Below are 17,616 nucleotides of genomic sequence, written 5' to 3' on the forward strand. Positions count from 1 at the left end.
TTTAAATAAGTAGGGCATAAAATTTTGACCAGGTCAAAATATGAACATTTTTAGCTACATTTCATGTGCTTGTCTTTCCTCAATCATTTCTAAATTAGATTTTTTGCACTCTTTGTATCAAGATGTTTCTTCCAAAATTTTTTGGCACAGCACTAGAGCACTGTCCCTGAGATTTTCTGCTCAAGGCTAGTGCTGTACCACTTCTGGCTTTTTTGAGTACTTAATTGGAGATGAAAGTCTCATGGACTTTCCTGCTGTGGCTGGCTTGAAACAGCAATCCTCAGATCTCAGCCTCCTGAATAGCTAGGATTACAGGCATAAGCTACCTGGCACCATTCAGATTTTTAATCCTCAAACCACAGTATCAACAAGACAGTCAGCCAGCAGCAAAGGACAGAGCACCACACATAACAAGAGCAAATACAAAGCGATGCAGCTTAACTGTCCCTCCATCTCATATAAGACTCAGTACAATGGGAACTCTATAGCCCTGACTGCTATAAGTGTGCTGTCTGTAATGTTTGCCTCAGCAGGAGTCATTTGATGTGATCTTGGATGAGAACCAGCTTGAGGATGCTTGTGAGCACCTTGCAGACTATCTAGAGGCCTACTGGAAGGCCACCCACCCTCCCAGCTGCAGCCTCCCCAACCCTCTCCTTAGCCGTACTTTAGCCACTTCAACTCTGCCTATTAGCCCCACCAGAGCCTCTAATTCACAGGTAAGTGCAGTTCTTTTTCAAAAAAAAAGAAACAAAAACTAAAACTAAGGTGATTCACTAGAATCAAGGCTCAGACTATCTAATGCTCTACAAAGACCAACATTTATGTGAGTTGTGTGCCTGTAAGAAAAGCACTGTAAATACATTTTTCAACTTCATCAACTGCATGGTCTTTAAGATAGAGACTGCTTGAATTGAAATCCCACATCTTAGTTCTTTATACACTGATCTTTGTTAATATACATGTGTGTTCCACTTGCTGCCAGGGTTCTCAAGGTGATCAGAGGATGGATCGTTCTGCTCCTACACGTTCTACTTCACAAGCTGAAGAAGAACCTTGCCTGGAACCGGTCAAGAAATCCCAGCACCGTTCTTCCTCAGCCCCACATCATAGTCATCGCAGTGGAACAAGTCGAGGCCTCTCCAGGCAGGAGACATTTGACTCTGAAACACAGGAGAGTAGAGACTCTGCCTATGTGGAGCCAAGGGAAGATTATTCCCATGAACATGTGGACCACTATGCTTCACACCGTGACCATAATAACCACAAGGATGAGACCCATGGCAGCAGTGACCACAGACACAGGGAGCCTCGGCATCGTTCAAGGGATGTGGATCGAGAACAGGACCACAATGAGTGCAACAAACAACGGAGCCGTCATAAATCCAAGGATCGCTACTATGACAGGGATGGAGATGTAGTATCCAAAAAGCGGAACGATGCTGGGGAGTGGAATAGGGATGTTTACATCCGCCAATGACTTTTTGCCCTTTGTGGTTCTTTTGCTCCTCCCCAAGTCTTGTATAACAGCAGCCTCAAAAATCTGTGGGGCTTACATTACAATCATATATGATCTGTCTTGTATATTTTCTATTGCTGTTGCTTAAACGGCAATAGCATGAAATAGAGTATTAATATACATTCTTTTCTTTTGTAAGTGCTATACAAATTGGCTTGGTACAGCTGCAGTTCCTGTGGTCTTGGATAGCTGCCAACCAGATGGTGTTAGTGATATTAAGAAATGTAGCCAGACAAAAGTGGAAATTTCTTGTTTTATCACATTTTAATACCCAGAAACCTGATTGGCTTATCCATTCATTCACTGACCACTGTTTCTTGCTTGTACCTCTGGCTGACTAAATTTGGGGACAGATTCAGTCTTGCCTTACACAAAGGGGATCATAAAGTTAGAATCTATTTTCTATGTACTAGTACTGTGTACTGTATAGACAGTTTGTAAATGTTATTTCTGCAAACACCTTATTATATATTAATTATATAATATATATATCAGTTTGATCACACTATTTTAGAGTCTTAATGCCAAGTCAGCAGATTTGCTTTATGAATTACAGGGACAAGAAATGTCCACATTCAGGAAATTTGTATTAACATTGTCTAAACATCTACTTACCCCATTCTGATGTGTGTACATACTGTAAATATGTGTGATTGCTTGACTTAAACAGGTTTAATTTCAAATGTTATCCCTATAAGTTTATAATTTTAACCATAAATTATGGTAAATATAACCAAACTCCAGAGGTTGTTCTACTTCATAGAGTTCACACTGATTGTGACAAACACATTCTTAGTAGCGTCTGTTATAGTCACTGCACTGGAGTATACGAGCCGGAACCCGCTGTGTGCACGTACGTGTGTGTCTGGATACGAGTGTGCGTGACTGAAGTGAAGTAGAATGCTGAAGAAGAAACTAGTGACTGATGTCTGGAATTCTGCCCACCTATCTTTGTATTGTGCTTTATGTGGCTTTAATAATTCTTTCAGAGCCCAGGACTGTGAGGGAAGCTTGCTGCCAAAGGTAACTAGGAAAAACATTCATCTGCTGGCTCCTTGTGTTTGCTCATAGAGGGTAAAAAATGCAGGTATCTTGTACTGTGAGTGTTTCACTGGAAATGTACAATCTTTGTGTGTTAGAGTATCTGTTTTAGTAAGAACTGTTTACACAGCTTGTGGAATTATTTCATAGGAAAATAAATTTTTATAACTTCTCCCATTTCATCTTCTAACCTTGCCTATTGTTCCTGTTGTTTATCTCCCAGTCACCTCCTGTTCCATCCCACCACCAATGTGAACAATTTTCCTGTCTGTCAGAACCCATAAGTGCTTCTTATAACCAAAGTTTCTGCTTTTCAGAAGTTATCAGGGCAAAAAGGGATGACTTGAAGTAAATGTTAAGAACACTTTCCTGAGACATCTATAAAGGAGAACCTAAAAGACACTATCTCCATGTTTTGATTACACTGCTGGAAGCTTGCAATTTTGCTGTACTAAGATTAATTTTCTAAGTGTCCAGTTATGACTGGATAGGTAAGACAGTATTTAGTGTGCATGTCCCAGAAAATACCTAACTTCAGATCTATGTACTAAATATCAGCAGTTACAATAACCTGTCTTTGGTTTTGCTTCCCCATTATGCTGGGTTCTTGCCAAATATGCTTGGAAATTTATAACTAAAACTGTTGTTCAAGAAATCTGAAGTTTTTAAAATGAGTAATTTAATCAACCTGTTAATTAGCTCTATACTACTTCTAAAAATTTACAGGAGCTGTACCCCAGTGGCTCACGCCTGTAATCCTAGCTACTCAGAAGGCTGAGATCTGAGGATCGTGGTTCAAAGCAAGCCTGGGTAGCAAAGTCTGTGAGACTGTTATCTCCAATTAACCACCAGAAAACCAGAAGTGGTCCTGTGGCTCAAAGTGGTAGAGTGCGAGCCTTGAGCAAAAGAGCTCAGGGGCAGTGCTTAGACCCAGAGTTCAAGCCCCATGATCACCACCACCACCAATGAAGAAGAATTCACAGAATATAAACAGTAATCACAGAATATGGTCACATCATTGGAAAACCATATTCCAATTAAAGTTGCTTTTATACATTATTTGATAAGCTTCCATCACATCAAGATGATCACCAATCCAATCCTCATCTACATGTTATTTCATCCTAGCTAAAGTATTAACTGCTATTTACCTTACTTGCTGTTCTCACTAAGCCCTTTCAAAGAGTAGTGCTAATTAGAAGCCCATCTTTTAAATTTAGGTCCTGATTCAGTTTCTCACTTTACAGGGCACTAAGGTAGCACAAACCAACTACATTGACGGATTTCACTTAATAACCTTCGTATGTGAAAGGTGTAATTGTGGGGGTATTGTAAAGAGCACGTAGTGAATCTATACATGAAATCATCCCTAAGATGATTCACTGACTCAAGGAATGTAAAACTAGTTATTTTCACACAGCAAAGGCTTGATCTTGGTCTACTTAGTTGTAGAACCATGACTTATGTAGTCAACCTAGGAAATGCTGGAAATGTACTTAATAGTTTTATGGTTTTTGTCATTCTCATTTCAGTTTTTCCTTTCTCTACTGCTCATTTAAGTTACTGTTACCAAAAGGTGCTGCTACATGTAGGATGTCTTAGTTGTGTTGTACTGTGGGACAATGCCACATTTTAACAATGGTCTGCTACGCATTCCTGTTAAACCTTCACTGTCAGCTACACTGAACTGTTTAAAAAGCCTTTAAAGTCATTCATATAAAACAAATAAAGAGCTGGCTTCTGCACTGTTTATCAGTAGTATTGATTGCCATTTTAGGAATGATTCTTGTAGTTGAGAATGTGTTACATGTTGGCCACCACTTACCTTTGCAGAGTGGAGCATCTTCGCTAGGGCAATGACTATGATGTCATGTTCCTGAATCAGTCCTCTTTCCATCTACCTGCATTAAACGAAAAAGCTCAAGGTAAGGAAAAAATTTTAAGATGTAATGTACAGCAGGTGATCTCACCCCCAGCTTGAGTTAATATGCACAGCAATTTTTTATTCATATTTGGAAACTTAGTCTTATTTTTTAAATGAAGGTCTAATGAGAAATTTAACCCCGTAACCTTTCCCCTTTGTTCACTACTTCTAGTAGTTTTCAAAACACTGATCTTATTAAAGTCACATTATTACAACAACCAGGTAACTTGATGGTTTTGAATTTCATTTCTGCCAAAGTGTACTTTTAAATATTGGTACTTCATTTTTCTATTTAAAATGTGACAAAGCTTTGAAGTAAAACTTACTGTTGAGTTTAAACACCTTTAGTTTTTACAGAATCATCTGTACATACCCCTATCTCCCTCTCTTCTTATATTTTTATGTCCCTCAAGAAATGTTTTATTTTCGAATCTGATTAATTTCTGAATTGAAGACACACACAAATTACTTTATCAATGTTCTTTGTCCTGTTTCAAATATGCACATATTTGTCTTTGGTTTGGCTGGCATTGTTTTTACTAATGTTAGTAAAAAATATGCTTTTGTTGCTAGGCTACTTTTGTACAATTTAATTCCAACTTAACACACTACGCTTTGCAGAAAGCATGAGAAGAAACAGACTTCAGGGAATTTAAAGTACATGTAAAATTGGAGGAGGTATGCTGAGGCCATGGAAATAGAAGAACCAGAGATAAACAATGTTTTAGTCAAATGACATCTGGCTACAAGGAAGAATGAGGATGTAAGGAGTCACTTGTGAATCTAGGAAATGTAAAAATTTTTTTCTTATTCAAGAAATACATATTGAGTATTTGCTCTGAGAAACGATCCTACATCCACAATGTTCCCCAAGTATGATGTGGTCCCAGCTTGCTGAGAGCCATGAGAGAAACAGATGAGTACTAGGAGGATATAGATAGTACTCAAGAGAGAGTTTGTCAAACAAACCAGCTTAGGAACCTGATTATCATTATGAATAATTAGCTATGAAAAATTCTTAATGGAAACCTATGAGGAAAAGAAAAAAAACTCTTTTAATTGTTTTTCCAGTTGCCTACCACATCTACCCAATGAAAGCTAATAAAACATCCTATGTTTAATACATGAGACAGCTTTTCAACTATGCCTGGGTACTAGATATTTTAATATACCTTATCTTAAAAGCATTCAGAATGAAAGCCATGGTTATAATCTGTTTTTTAAACACTGACATGTACACTGGTCATCACGGGGGACTATTTGGTCACTTTTGCAACGTGAATGACACTCTGGTTTTGTCTGAGCTCAGACTTGAATAGGAGACAGTCATTATTGTCTTACTCTATCACTGACATATATGTCTAAAGGAGTTCTGTGATTTTATGTGCAGGGGAAAACACACTATGGCCCAGAAGTGACTGCCAGACCAGTTCCTAGATTTCATGGCTGCTTTTCTCATTCTTGCCAGGCATATTCAAGTAACTTGTATAACACATCCTCCAACAAAGGATAAAAGTAATATTCTCATTCACATGCTTTTATCTATAAAGTTAATATTCATTTTTTTAAGTTAAAAACTTTTAGAAAAGGTCTGGACTTTATTTTGAAAAAGGGATAAGCCAACAGAACTGAAGTTTTCATGGAACAGAAGTATAATTCTACAAGACGGTCACAAGAAGTATTGCTAAGAAGCTCCAATACTGGATCTATGTAACCAGGCTATACTGCACCAGAAACAGAAAGCAACAATGACCCATTACCACTTAATGTCCTATTAATTTCTGCAACATTGTATTATTTTAAAGGTTTCTGTAAATTGTTATAAATATCAAGCTCTCTAAACACAGCTATCAAGAATCTGTAAATGACAGGGATGGGGGGATTGTACTGGTTTCACAACACAAAAATAAAGAGGGCTATACAAATTAATAAGCAGAGTCAGTTAACAAAAGTACTTACATCTCAGTTATTGCCATGTAGTAAGTGATATAATTCCTATGTCCTGGATTTTTAGAAAGTTTTTAGGAACTTGGAAACATAAAACATGTTTTATATAAGCACAATGAATATTCATTTTATTTTTAAGACTCACAACTGTTTAAAAAGAATAATATATTGGAGATTTGGTATATTAAAAGACTTCATAAACTAAAACAAAATATACCAACTGAAAATGTTCCAGATTCCCATAGGCAGCGCCTTTAAATCTAGTTTCCATACTGGAAAAAAAAAGGTTTCTAAACCAAGGATACAATTTCATAACAAAAGCAGCCCCCACCACTGGCCATACAACACACACACAGATACTCTTTCTTGATGTCTCTGATCCCCAGTGAAATTTCTAGAAGTTTTCTGTTTTGTTAGCAACCATAACATCATTCAGTGGTTCTGATAATACTTTCATTTAAGAACAAGACAACAAGTATGGTATTTTCACTTCTGATGATCCTTCTCTAATGTGCTTTTGCATTTTAGAAATTTTGCAATGAAAAACCCTATGCAATCCTTATTTGCAAGTTGGATCATGTCCTCTGTTCTGGCGTCTCTGAGGGAATCAATGTCAATGTCTTGTAATGGCACAACAGATGGATCAAATCGCTGCAGATGTCTCAGTTGTTCTAGTGACAGGCCGGCTCCCACCATGCCTTCTCCTCCTAACTGTGGTTCCTATTGGGATAAAGTGAATAATGTTATCAGTAAGGTGGTTAGGCACATCTAACTCAAAACACAAATTGGGGTGTACCTATCAGAAAAAACCTTTCACTTTTTGTTTTTTTTTGCCAGTCCTGGGGCTTAAACAAGGCTAGCACTCTACCACTTGAGCCAAAGCCCCACTCAACTTCCGGCTTTTTCTATATATGTGGTGCTGAGAAATCGAACCCAGGGCTTCATGTATACGAGGCAAGCACTTTACCACTAGGCCACATTTCCAGCCCAGACCTTTCACTTTTGTGGTATGTACATACCATTATCTGGGCAGTGGGAAAGCAAGACTATGTAGTTACCTATTATGCCCTGAGTGGTTACCAAGTTCTGTGATATTACAAAAGGCCTGAACTATAGAGTTAGAAACACAAGGAGTAAAACTGAAATTGACATTTTTAATTTGTGGCCTTACACAGTAATTTTACTTTACTCTATTTCCTCCTATATAGCAGATAAAATTCTCAATTCTGAATGTTGAATAAAGAAAGTAGTACTCTGCCTGGTACATAGTGGGCCCTTGGTAAATAGAATGTTAGGAATATTATAAACAGGCCTGGCACTGGTGGCTCACGTCTGTAATCCTAGCTACTCAGGATGCTGCGATCTGAGGATCGAGATTCCAGGCCAGTATGGGCAGGAAAGTCTATGAGACTCTTATCTCTAATTAACCACCAGAAAACCAGAAGTGGTGCTGTGCCTCAAATGGTAGAGCACTAGCCTTGAGTTGAAGAGCTCAGGGACAGCACCTAGGCCCAGAGTTCAAGTCACATGACTGACCAAAAAAACCCCCAAAGAATATTATAAATGGGTATATCAGTTAAGGATGCATCAATTATCGTAGAGGAATGTACAATCAAATATTTCAGAGATTCTTGTATATTCCTCCTGTGAAAGATCTATAATCCTAGTTTTAGTCACCATTTCAAAGACATTTCTGTATGTTAATGAAGATAGGATTTTAGCATATAGTTAGGAAAACAATTCATTATTCCATGAGATTGAAGGGGAAACATTCCATTTCTTTTATGTACAAATCCCATGTGAATTCTGAAGTCTTTCTTTCATTACAATGTAATTATCTTAATTTCTGATATTAGATGCCATTTCTGAACTGCTTTATATATTCAAATTTCCTACTAATATTGTTGTAGGTTGGTCTAAGTTAAATGTTAAACATTTCTGAATGTGAACATCATTACAGATTTGAACATAATCTAACAATAAACATAACAGACTAGTACTATGCAAAACAAATTACAAGAAAGCTTTCCAAATGTTACATATTTCATGTAATAAACTACAAAAAAAAAGCAATAGCTCTGAACCACATTTTATTCTTGGCTGATATTTTGGTTTTTTTTTTTTTTTGTTTTTCTGGGGGGATTTTTGGTACTGGGGATTGAACCCAGTAACTTTGCACTTGTTAGGCAAGGGCTTTGCCAGTGAGCTACATCTCAGCCCTTTGGCTGATCTTTTGATATTTCAGTTTTTAAGGTCTGAGATAGATGCTCACTTTTTCCTTATCAGAAAAATAAACATAGGAGAAGGACTTTTTAAGAAACAAAGTACCAAGTAAAATAGAAGACAGGTAGACATGGAATAAACATGTAGACAGAATATACCCAAGTTTTGACATTTTACATAGTGCAAAGGGCGAAAACATTGTCATGTGAACAAACTGCTGACAGGCAGTTTAAAATGTATCTAAACAGAGAAATTTATTCATATTTTTACAATTTATCAGACGTCTTGTGTATTTCTTCAAGTAGCACCCTATACATATGACCATTCAGTTTGTGATTTACCAGATTAGAGAGAACAACGGAGGTAGTCTCACCTGGGGTTGAAGCTGAAGGCATGGGTATGTTGTAAGGGCCCAGGCAACCTGCTCTTCATTTTCTGCCAGTGTTATAGTGCATGTGCTATAAACCAGCACACCACCTGGCTTCAGCAGCTGAACTGCCTAAAGAAAGACATGATCAGATCATGCATGCTTCAAGACTAAATCAGGAACCAAAAGGACTTTATACCACAATGTAAGATAGCTCTCAAGTATTTGGAGAAATAAGACAATGATCTCATTAGAGTGCAATGTTTGCATTCCAGGCTAGAACCTTTCATTACCTCCATATGGACCAACACTCTAATACTATCTTTAAGTTCAAGGCCTTCAGATATTACCTTTATATTTAAAATACACAAACTTACAGTTTTAGACCAAACTCCCTCTCTGAAATCAGTTGCCTTAACATTTCTGACACTTGAAATGTCTCAAAAAAAACCCCACTCTTGTCTTCCCTCTACACCTACTGCAATAGTTTTCCTATCCTTCCAGATGTTCAGGCCCCAAACTTTAGAAAACCCCATTACTTCATCATCTACCACACTCCCCATCCACCTGCCAGCACTATTGGCTCTGTCAAAATACAGCAAGTATTTGGATATTTCCCATTCCCTCTAGTGCTTCTGTGGCCCAGGCCTCTCTGTTTTTGTTTTTGTTTTTTTTTAACCTGGATTACTACAACAGTTAAATCTACCTGCTTATTTCTCAGGCCTCCCACCACCAAGTCTTATCACGGCAGTCATATTCTCAGCTTTGAATCCTTTAAAGGCCCTCTATCGGGCTCGGTTGCCTCTCCCAGCCTGGAGATCAAGGCTCAGCTAGGTTTCTCGCCACCCCCTTTTCTCGGCCTCTCTCCTGGTCACCCGGCCGGCAGATAGCCAGGATGGGATGGAGGGGTCAGGGCCGACCTCACGCGCGCGCGGCCTGACGAGAAAGCGTGCCCACCTCCTTACCGGTAAATAAAGTCAGGCGTACGTGAGTCTCGGAGAAGGCTTCTAGAGCCAACTGATTTATTAAAGCGGAGGTAAAGGGAGATGATAGCGAGAGAAGTTGATCGGCCAGGACGCCGATAGGCTGAAAGCTGTCACATGATCCGCTTGAGCTAACATCACTCCAAAGCGCCCAGCCAGGGCGAGACTGGTAGGCGCCTGGGCGGGCGAGAATGGGAGGTGTCTGGGCTGGCGAGAGAATTGGGGGCTGGGTGCAAAGCCAGTTCTTCTGGTTCCAGACCCAGAGAACCATAGCCCGCTTCCGCATTCCCCTAGGGCTTGGGGGAAGGGCGTCAAGCCCCCCATCAAGTCTAAAGGCTGGATCCCAACAGCCCTCCTTCTTCACAGAGAGCCAAAGCAAAAGTCCTCTGCGAAGACTTCAAGGCTGTACATTAAGTCTTGTCATTTTGCCTCCCCTCATCACCTCTCTCCCTTTGCTGACTCTGCTTTAGCAACTCAGGCCTCCTACTGCTCTTGGAACATGCGAGGCTGATGCCCACCTCAGGATACTGCACCAGCTTGGGCAGAGGTCCCAATGCCCTGCATTGCTTGCTCCTTCACAATCCTTCTGCCCTAGACTGTATGTCACCGCTTCAGCAATGCACTTCTGACCACCTCATGGCAAATCCTAAATTGTCTAAACTAGAACTCTAATAATCTCTCTTCCCTGCTTTAATTTGCTTCATAGTACTACTGCCTTGTAATATACTAGTTTATCTCCCCAGCTAAAATAGAAACTCTAGGAATAAAAGCACAAAAGATTTTCATTTTCTAGATAAGTCTTACTATATTGCCCAGACTGGGTTCAATTTGTGATCCTCCTGTAAGGCTCTTGAGTGCTGTACAAATTCTGAAATCTAGTTATTTTTCAAGACTGACAGAATGATCTCAAATGTTCTAAGCTTCTGAAATGTACTGGAGATCAATTAAATTTGTCAAGTGTTATGATCCTCCTACTTTCTACATTAGATACTATCATTTCCCACTTTTAATATTTTTGTCTCTATTATTTAGACTTCCTATTTCTAATGAGCTATCTAAAAATGTCTCTCAAAACTATAAAGAAAGTAATTTAAAGCCAGGTGCTGGTGGCTCATGCCTATAATCCTAGCGTGGTTCTGAGCCAGCCCAGGTAGGAAAGTCCATGAGATTCTAATCTCCAATTAACCACCAGAAAACCAGAAGTGGCGCTATGGCTCAAAGGGGTAGAGCACTAGCCTTGAGTGATTAATTCTCAGGGTCAGTGGCTAGTCCCCAAGTTTAAGTCTCATAATCAACCAAAAAAAAAAAAAAGAGTAATCTAAGCATAAAATTCTTTACAAAAATTAGTAACTGCACGTGAACTCACTTTTTGAAGACAGAGCACATTATTTTAAATTTGTTAAATGTCTTAGTGAAAAAGTCCTATTGCTTATATTATTTAAAGAGTCAATTAACATAGAGGGAAGTACCCTACATTTAAAACCAGGACCAGGTATATTGGCACAGGCCAATAATTCCAACATTCAGGAGGCTGAAGCAAGAGGATTTTGAGTTCAAGCCCAAACTAGGCTATATAATGAGACTATGCTCCATAAGACTAAAACAAAATCCCCAGATCATCTCAGTATTTGTGTGTAGCGAAATATGAATAACACAAAATTGACTAGGTTATCACTTTAGCTGTACAATGACATGAAGTACATTTGGTATTATTATTTCAGGCAACATTTTCATCATCTCACTCAGAAACTACTAAACATTACCTTCCTGTTGTTCTATTTCTACCAGTTTCTCTGATCTACTTTGTCTTTACAAATTTACCTATTCTAGTTATCTGATACATGTGGATTCATAAAAAACTTCTTTGGCTAACTAAATTTGGCACCATTATCTTCAAAGCTCAGATACTACAGCAATAATGTATCTTTTTAAAGACTGAATATTTCACATCTGGACATAACCATATTCTGTTTATCCATTTATTTGTCAAGGGATTCTTGGGTTGATTCCACCTTAGGACCCCAGTGAGTAAACCTGTTATCAACATTGCTCTCAGTGGAATATGAACACAGAACTAACAAAGGTCAGCTTCGCTCACAACAAAGGATAATTATATACCACAGTAAAGAGTTTCCGCTGCAGTGGTTGATATGATATCACTTCTTTCAAAGTCCAAGTACAAGCCATATTAGGCCTCTGTCCCATCCCACTGCAGGGTGCATCAAGGAGAATTCGGTCAAATGATTCTGGTAAAAATGGAGGTGCACCTATAAAACAAGTATAAATATACTTTCTGTGATACTGGTGTGAAGCAGAAAACTCCTTAGAGACAAGCAATGATTAGAAATTTAAAATCATACATAGTAACTTATAGAAAATTCTTTTCAAAGAGATTATCATAAGCATTTTGACACAAACTGATAAAATCTCTCCAGGAAAGGTACCAATCCATACTTCAATTACCATTAGCATACCTGTTTTCTCCAAATCCTTCATCAAAACTGGTGCTATTTAACTAGTCATATGTATTATCTTCTTCCTCTATTTTTATGGTCCAGGAGATTTTCCTCAGGGGCTTGCATTGGCTAGATAAGCACTCCTCCCATTAAGTCATGCTCCCAGTCCTTTTCTGGCTTTTAGTTTATTTTTCAGATAGATTCTTACACTAACTTTTGCTCTGGTTGTCTTTTTTTAATTAATTTATTATAAAGGTGATGTACAAAGGGATACAATTACATGAGTCAGGTAATGAGTATACTTCCTTTCGTACAGTATCTTCTGTTTCCTCTCTCTGCCTCTCCCTCCCATCACCACCCACCAGTTATATATAGTTCACTTTCATCAGTGTCCAGTGAGCTCCACTGCTGTACTTTTTCACTGAGTTCTGTACCTGTCCCCCACCTTCCCAAAGATATGCAGATGAACACACAATACATAAAGACAGAATCACCAAAAAATAAAAATTAACAAAAATAAATAAAAGAAGCCAACATTATTTGTTGTTCGAATTCACAATGTTGGATAATCTAACTGGGGTAACATGGACTCTTGAGTTGTTTTGATTTGTATTTCCTTTATTTCCAGCAATGATGAACATTTCTTCATGTGTTTCTTTGCCATTCTTACCTCTTCTTTTGAGAAGTCTCTCCTTAGCTCCCTTGCCCATTTAGTGATTGGTTTATTAGGTTTGGGAGGGTTAGTTTCTTGAGCTCCTTGTATATATTGGATACTAAGTCTTTGATGTAATCCTGGTAAAGATTTTCTCCTTGTCTGTTGGCTGTCTCTCTAGTTTAGTAATGTCCTTAGCTCTGGCTATATTCACACTATAATCCTCCTCCTTCCTCTGCCTCTCAAGTAGCTGGAATTACAGACATGCTCCACAAGTTATTCACCACAGACATGTGACAGAATCATGTAGCCATCAGCCATCAATAAAACAAAATGTTGTACATATACACAGTGTTCAGCTTTTATTTATTTATTTATTATTTTTTTGCTCAAGGCTAGCACTCTACCTCTTGAGCCACACAGCCACTTTGGACTTTTTTCCGGCTTTTTTTTCTATATATGTGTTATGAGGCGAGCACTTTACCACTAGGCCATATTCCCAGCCCCAGTGTTCAGCTTTTAAACAGAAAGAGATTCTGTCATTTGCAAAAGCACAAACAAACTTGAAAGACCTCATACTGAGGGAAATAAGCCAAGCACCAAAAAAGACAAATATTATATATCACTCATTTTTACAATATAACAAAGTAGAATAGTGGTTATCAGGAGGTAAGAACGGGAAATAGAAGGGAACTGCAGATACTGTTCAAAAAGAACAGTTCCAAGCTGACTGGCAACTGCACTCCTAGGACTTGGGGGTTGAGATAGGACTACTCGTGGATTTGAGGCCAGCCAGCCCAGGCAGAAGCTTGTGAGTTTCCATCCCATGAAAGAAATTGAATGTCATGGCACTCACCAGTTATCCTAGCTACAGGGGAGGCTAAGATCAGAATGACTGAGGCTCAGACTAGTCTGAGGAAAGACAAGTCTATGTGAGACTATCTCAATGAAAGAACACTTTCTCCCATGCTGTGGTGATGTACACCTTTCATTTCTGCTAAGAGGATGGCATCCAGGCGCATGCTAAGGCTGGAAATAAGACCTATCTCCAAAACAACCAGTATTAAAAATGGGTGGAGGCATGGCTCAACTGGCGGAACACCTGCCTACCAACCACAAGTCCCCAAGTTCAAATCCCAGTACTATTAATATATATATATATATATATATATATATACTATCAGCTAGACAAAAGGAATGTTTGAGATCTACTGTACAGATGATTGAAACTAGTAGTGATGTACATAATGTTCCACAATTTCAAATGTTTTATCACAAAAAACAAATGGCAGATATGTTAATTAGCTTGTTTTGATCACACTACATATGTATTTAAGTCAAACATTGCATTGTATTACATAAATATTTGTTATTATATTTTCCAATTAAAAAGAGCAAAACAGGGCTGGGGATATAGCCTAGTGGCAAGAGCGCCTGCCTCATATACACAAGGCCCTAGGTTCGATTCCCCAGCACCACATATACAGAAAACGGCCAGAAGCGGCGCTGTGGCTCAAGTGGCGAAGTGCTAGCATTGAGCGGGAAGAAGCCAGGGACAGTGCTCAGGCCCTGAGTCCAAGGCCCAGGACTGGCAAAAAAAAAAATAAATACAACAAAAAGAGCAAAACACAAAAAATTTAACTTACCTGATGGTTCCTCAATCATATCAAGTTTAAGTGCCTTTGTTCCATCAAAACAAAATGCCTTGATGGAATTCAGTCCTAACAATAAAGCATTCTGCTTTACCTTTTCTACTTTACTGGATATTTTATCCAGGGCGATTACTTCTCCCTAAGAAGAAAAATAAAGTATAAATCCAAAACAGTCATGAACGTTAATACAAAAAAACTATTTAAAAATTAGGATCTTCTCTACCTTCCTCTTACTCCTACTTCTAAAGCTGAATTCATTTATATTATGTTGTCTAGGCATATACAGCACTGCAAAGACAAACAAAATTCAATTTATGCCAAATACTTGAATCTTTCATAAAAAATGCACATTCTTGTCAATTAATCTTATAGCTAGCCATGTTTACTAGCATATGTAAGTTGTACAAAGAGTTTAGAAGTACTTTGATAATACCGGCCTCTTCTGTCATTTTTTTTTCTCCTCCCCATTTCTTTTTTGTTTTTCACAATAGGTTTCATTACTCTATTTTCATATTTTTTAACAATCTTGATGGGCTTCATTATTACATTTTCATACAAGTATATAATGTAGTTCATTCATCTTCATCTCCCCCAACCACCTTCTCTTTCTACCTTCCTCCCAATGCCTGGTTCAGTCCTTGCAGGATAGTTACCTCATGTTCTATGAAAAATCTTTGTAATGGCAGCTACTTAATTTTAGTCCACACAAATGAAAACTGAAAACAGTGTTCGTGATCTTCTCAAGACATTTCAACAGTATACATTGAAGGTAAACATTAAGAATCACCTATTTAGGCTAGGAATTGGTGGCTCACACCTGTAATGCTTGCTACCCATGAGGCTAAGATCTGAGGACTGTGGGTGAAAGCCAGCTTTGGCAGGAAAATCTATGAGATTATTATTTCCAATTAATCACCAAAAAGCCAGAAGTAGAGCTGTGGCTGACCTGGTAGAGCACTACCTTGAGCAAAAAAGCTCAGGGACAGCACCCAGGTTTGGAATTCAAGCCATAAAATCAAAGAAAAGAACAGAAAAGAAAGAAGGAAGGAAGGAAGGAAGGAAGGAAGGAAGGAAGGAAGGAAGGAAGGAAGGAAGGAAGGAAGGAGGGAGGGAGGGAGGGAGGGAGGGAGGGAGGGAAGGAAGGAAGGAAGGAAGGAAGGAAGGAAGGAAGGAAGGAAGGAAGGAATGAATCACAAATTTGATGTGACCTCTGGAAAAGAATGAATTCTATGATAACTAAAGTGCCCTTATATGTAAGTGAACATTACTTGTAAGACTTATCATCATTTTAATATTTTCAAGTTATTCATATTCATGTGATATGCTGATATGTAATGCCAGAAAAATATCCCTGTGAATCACGGCAAAATGTTCTGAAGAGACATAAAGATGAGTTTAATGCTTATTTTACATGGTAACACTTCATTTAAGTCAGACAATTAAGCAGATACACTTAATACATTGTGACATTCATGTGATACTTTAAAATATACTAGGAAGCCCAGGCTGGTGTCTCATGCCTTATCTACAGAGGAGAGGCTGAGATATGAGGATTGCAATTCCAAGCCAGCCTGGGCAGGAAAGCCAGTCTTATCTCCAATAAACTACTCAGAAAAGGATGGAAGTGGCCCTGTGGCTTAAGTGGTACAACACTAAATTGAGCAAAAGCAGCTCTGGGGCAGCACCCATATGCCCTGAGTTCAAGCCGAGGACAGACGGAGACAGAGACAGAGACAGAGACAGACACAGACACACAGACACACAGACACGTACTATGAATATTACATAAATGTAGGACTGGCTCTTCTGTGTATTTTCTTGCTATTGTTACAAACATATACACATATATACATATACATAAATATATACACACAAGTGTACACATATATAGTTTATGTATTTACACATATGTGTGTATATATATACGTGCATGTATATATCATCCTTGTATGCATGCTTGTTTGCATCACTAGTAATAGATTACAATACAGAAAATTTGCTAGTAATATTTCTAGACCCCACTAGGACTAAACAGCATAAAATATGCTATCAGGAAAGAGGAACTTCACCTGGCTGCAGGGTGAATATAAAGTTGCATTTATATAAAAACTGGATCAACTACTAAAATAACACAAAATAAAAAGCAACCACAAAACCTGGAAGGCACTGTTGACTCAAATATTTCTGTTTGGGTTGTTCATTGCTGTTACTGCTGTTTCCCTGGGATAGACTGGCTAAATGCCTCCACATCAAATCTCTGTGAAGGCTCATTCTTCACTGCACACTTCCTTCACACTGCCTTGCAGACTGGGGCTCGCTGTACTTGTGGCCATCAGGATAACAGTAAATTTAACTCAAAGACATTAAAATCACTCCAGTAGTTGGATTTGCTTGTTTTTCCTCTCTGCCATCACTACTCCTCAATGACTGACTTTGCTGGGTTTAACTCAGGTCCTAGAGGGAGAAAAGACATTTGTACCAGAAAGGCAGTGCATCATGGCTGGCTCAGCTAAGGTCACTTTGAATAACTGAAAACCACTCAAAACCAATACGACCATGCATAGCCATCCTGCTAAAGTGCAGCTAACCAGGCATATGAGCCAGCCTAATAGAAATTAAATGAGTGTCGCAAGCCCCTGAGCCTAATAAAGCTATTTGTCACCTGTGTCTTTTGTTGCTGTTGTTGTTGTTGATGATGATGATGGAGCTTTAATTCTGGGCCTGCGCACTGTCCCTGAGCTCTTCAGGTCAGGCTAGAGCTCTACCACTACAGCCACGGTGCCACTTCCGGTTTTCTGGTGGTTAATTGGACGTAAGTGTCTCACGGACTTTCCTGCCCAGGCTGGCATTGA

The 17,616-nt window shown here is 38.7% G+C and overlaps 2 protein-coding genes across 11 annotated transcripts in view; one reads left to right on the top strand and one right to left on the bottom strand.

The window, feature by feature from the left end:
• Window positions 1-3,419, top strand: part of Cacnb2 (calcium voltage-gated channel auxiliary subunit beta 2) — a 279,522-nt gene extending 276,103 nt beyond the window's left edge. For 5 of the 9 annotated variants that reach the window (XM_048367848.1, XM_048367852.1, XM_048367850.1 and 2 more), the window contains 2 exons: window positions 534-719; window positions 986-3,419. In XM_048367848.1, coding sequence (XP_048223805.1) covers window positions 534-719; window positions 986-1,480 — 681 coding nt within the window. In that variant the 3' untranslated portion in view covers window positions 1,481-3,419. Of the gene's footprint in view, window positions 1-530; window positions 720-985 lie in introns of all 9 variants that reach the window. The other 4 variants (XM_048367847.1, XM_048367849.1, XM_048367851.1 and 1 more) reach the window with 1 other exon arrangement.
• A 2,364-nt stretch (window positions 3,420-5,783) lies between these two features.
• Window positions 5,784-17,616, bottom strand: part of Nsun6 (NOP2/Sun RNA methyltransferase 6) — a 34,972-nt gene continuing 23,139 nt past the window's right edge. The window contains exons 8-11 of one of the 2 annotated variants that reach the window (XM_048367482.1): window positions 14,759-14,903; window positions 12,123-12,271; window positions 9,028-9,153; window positions 5,784-7,151 (exon numbers count right to left, since the gene is read on the bottom strand). In XM_048367482.1, coding sequence (XP_048223439.1) covers window positions 6,918-7,151; window positions 9,028-9,153; window positions 12,123-12,271; window positions 14,759-14,903 — 654 coding nt within the window. In that variant the 3' untranslated portion in view covers window positions 5,784-6,917. The remainder of the gene's footprint in view (window positions 7,152-9,027; window positions 9,154-12,122; window positions 12,272-14,758; window positions 14,904-17,616) is intronic. The other variant, XM_048367481.1, reaches the window with a different exon arrangement.

The sequence above is a fragment of the Perognathus longimembris genome, chromosome 18 (assembly GCF_023159225.1).
Source record: "Perognathus longimembris pacificus isolate PPM17 chromosome 18, ASM2315922v1, whole genome shotgun sequence".
Lineage (NCBI taxonomy): Eukaryota > Metazoa > Chordata > Mammalia > Rodentia > Heteromyidae > Perognathus > Perognathus longimembris.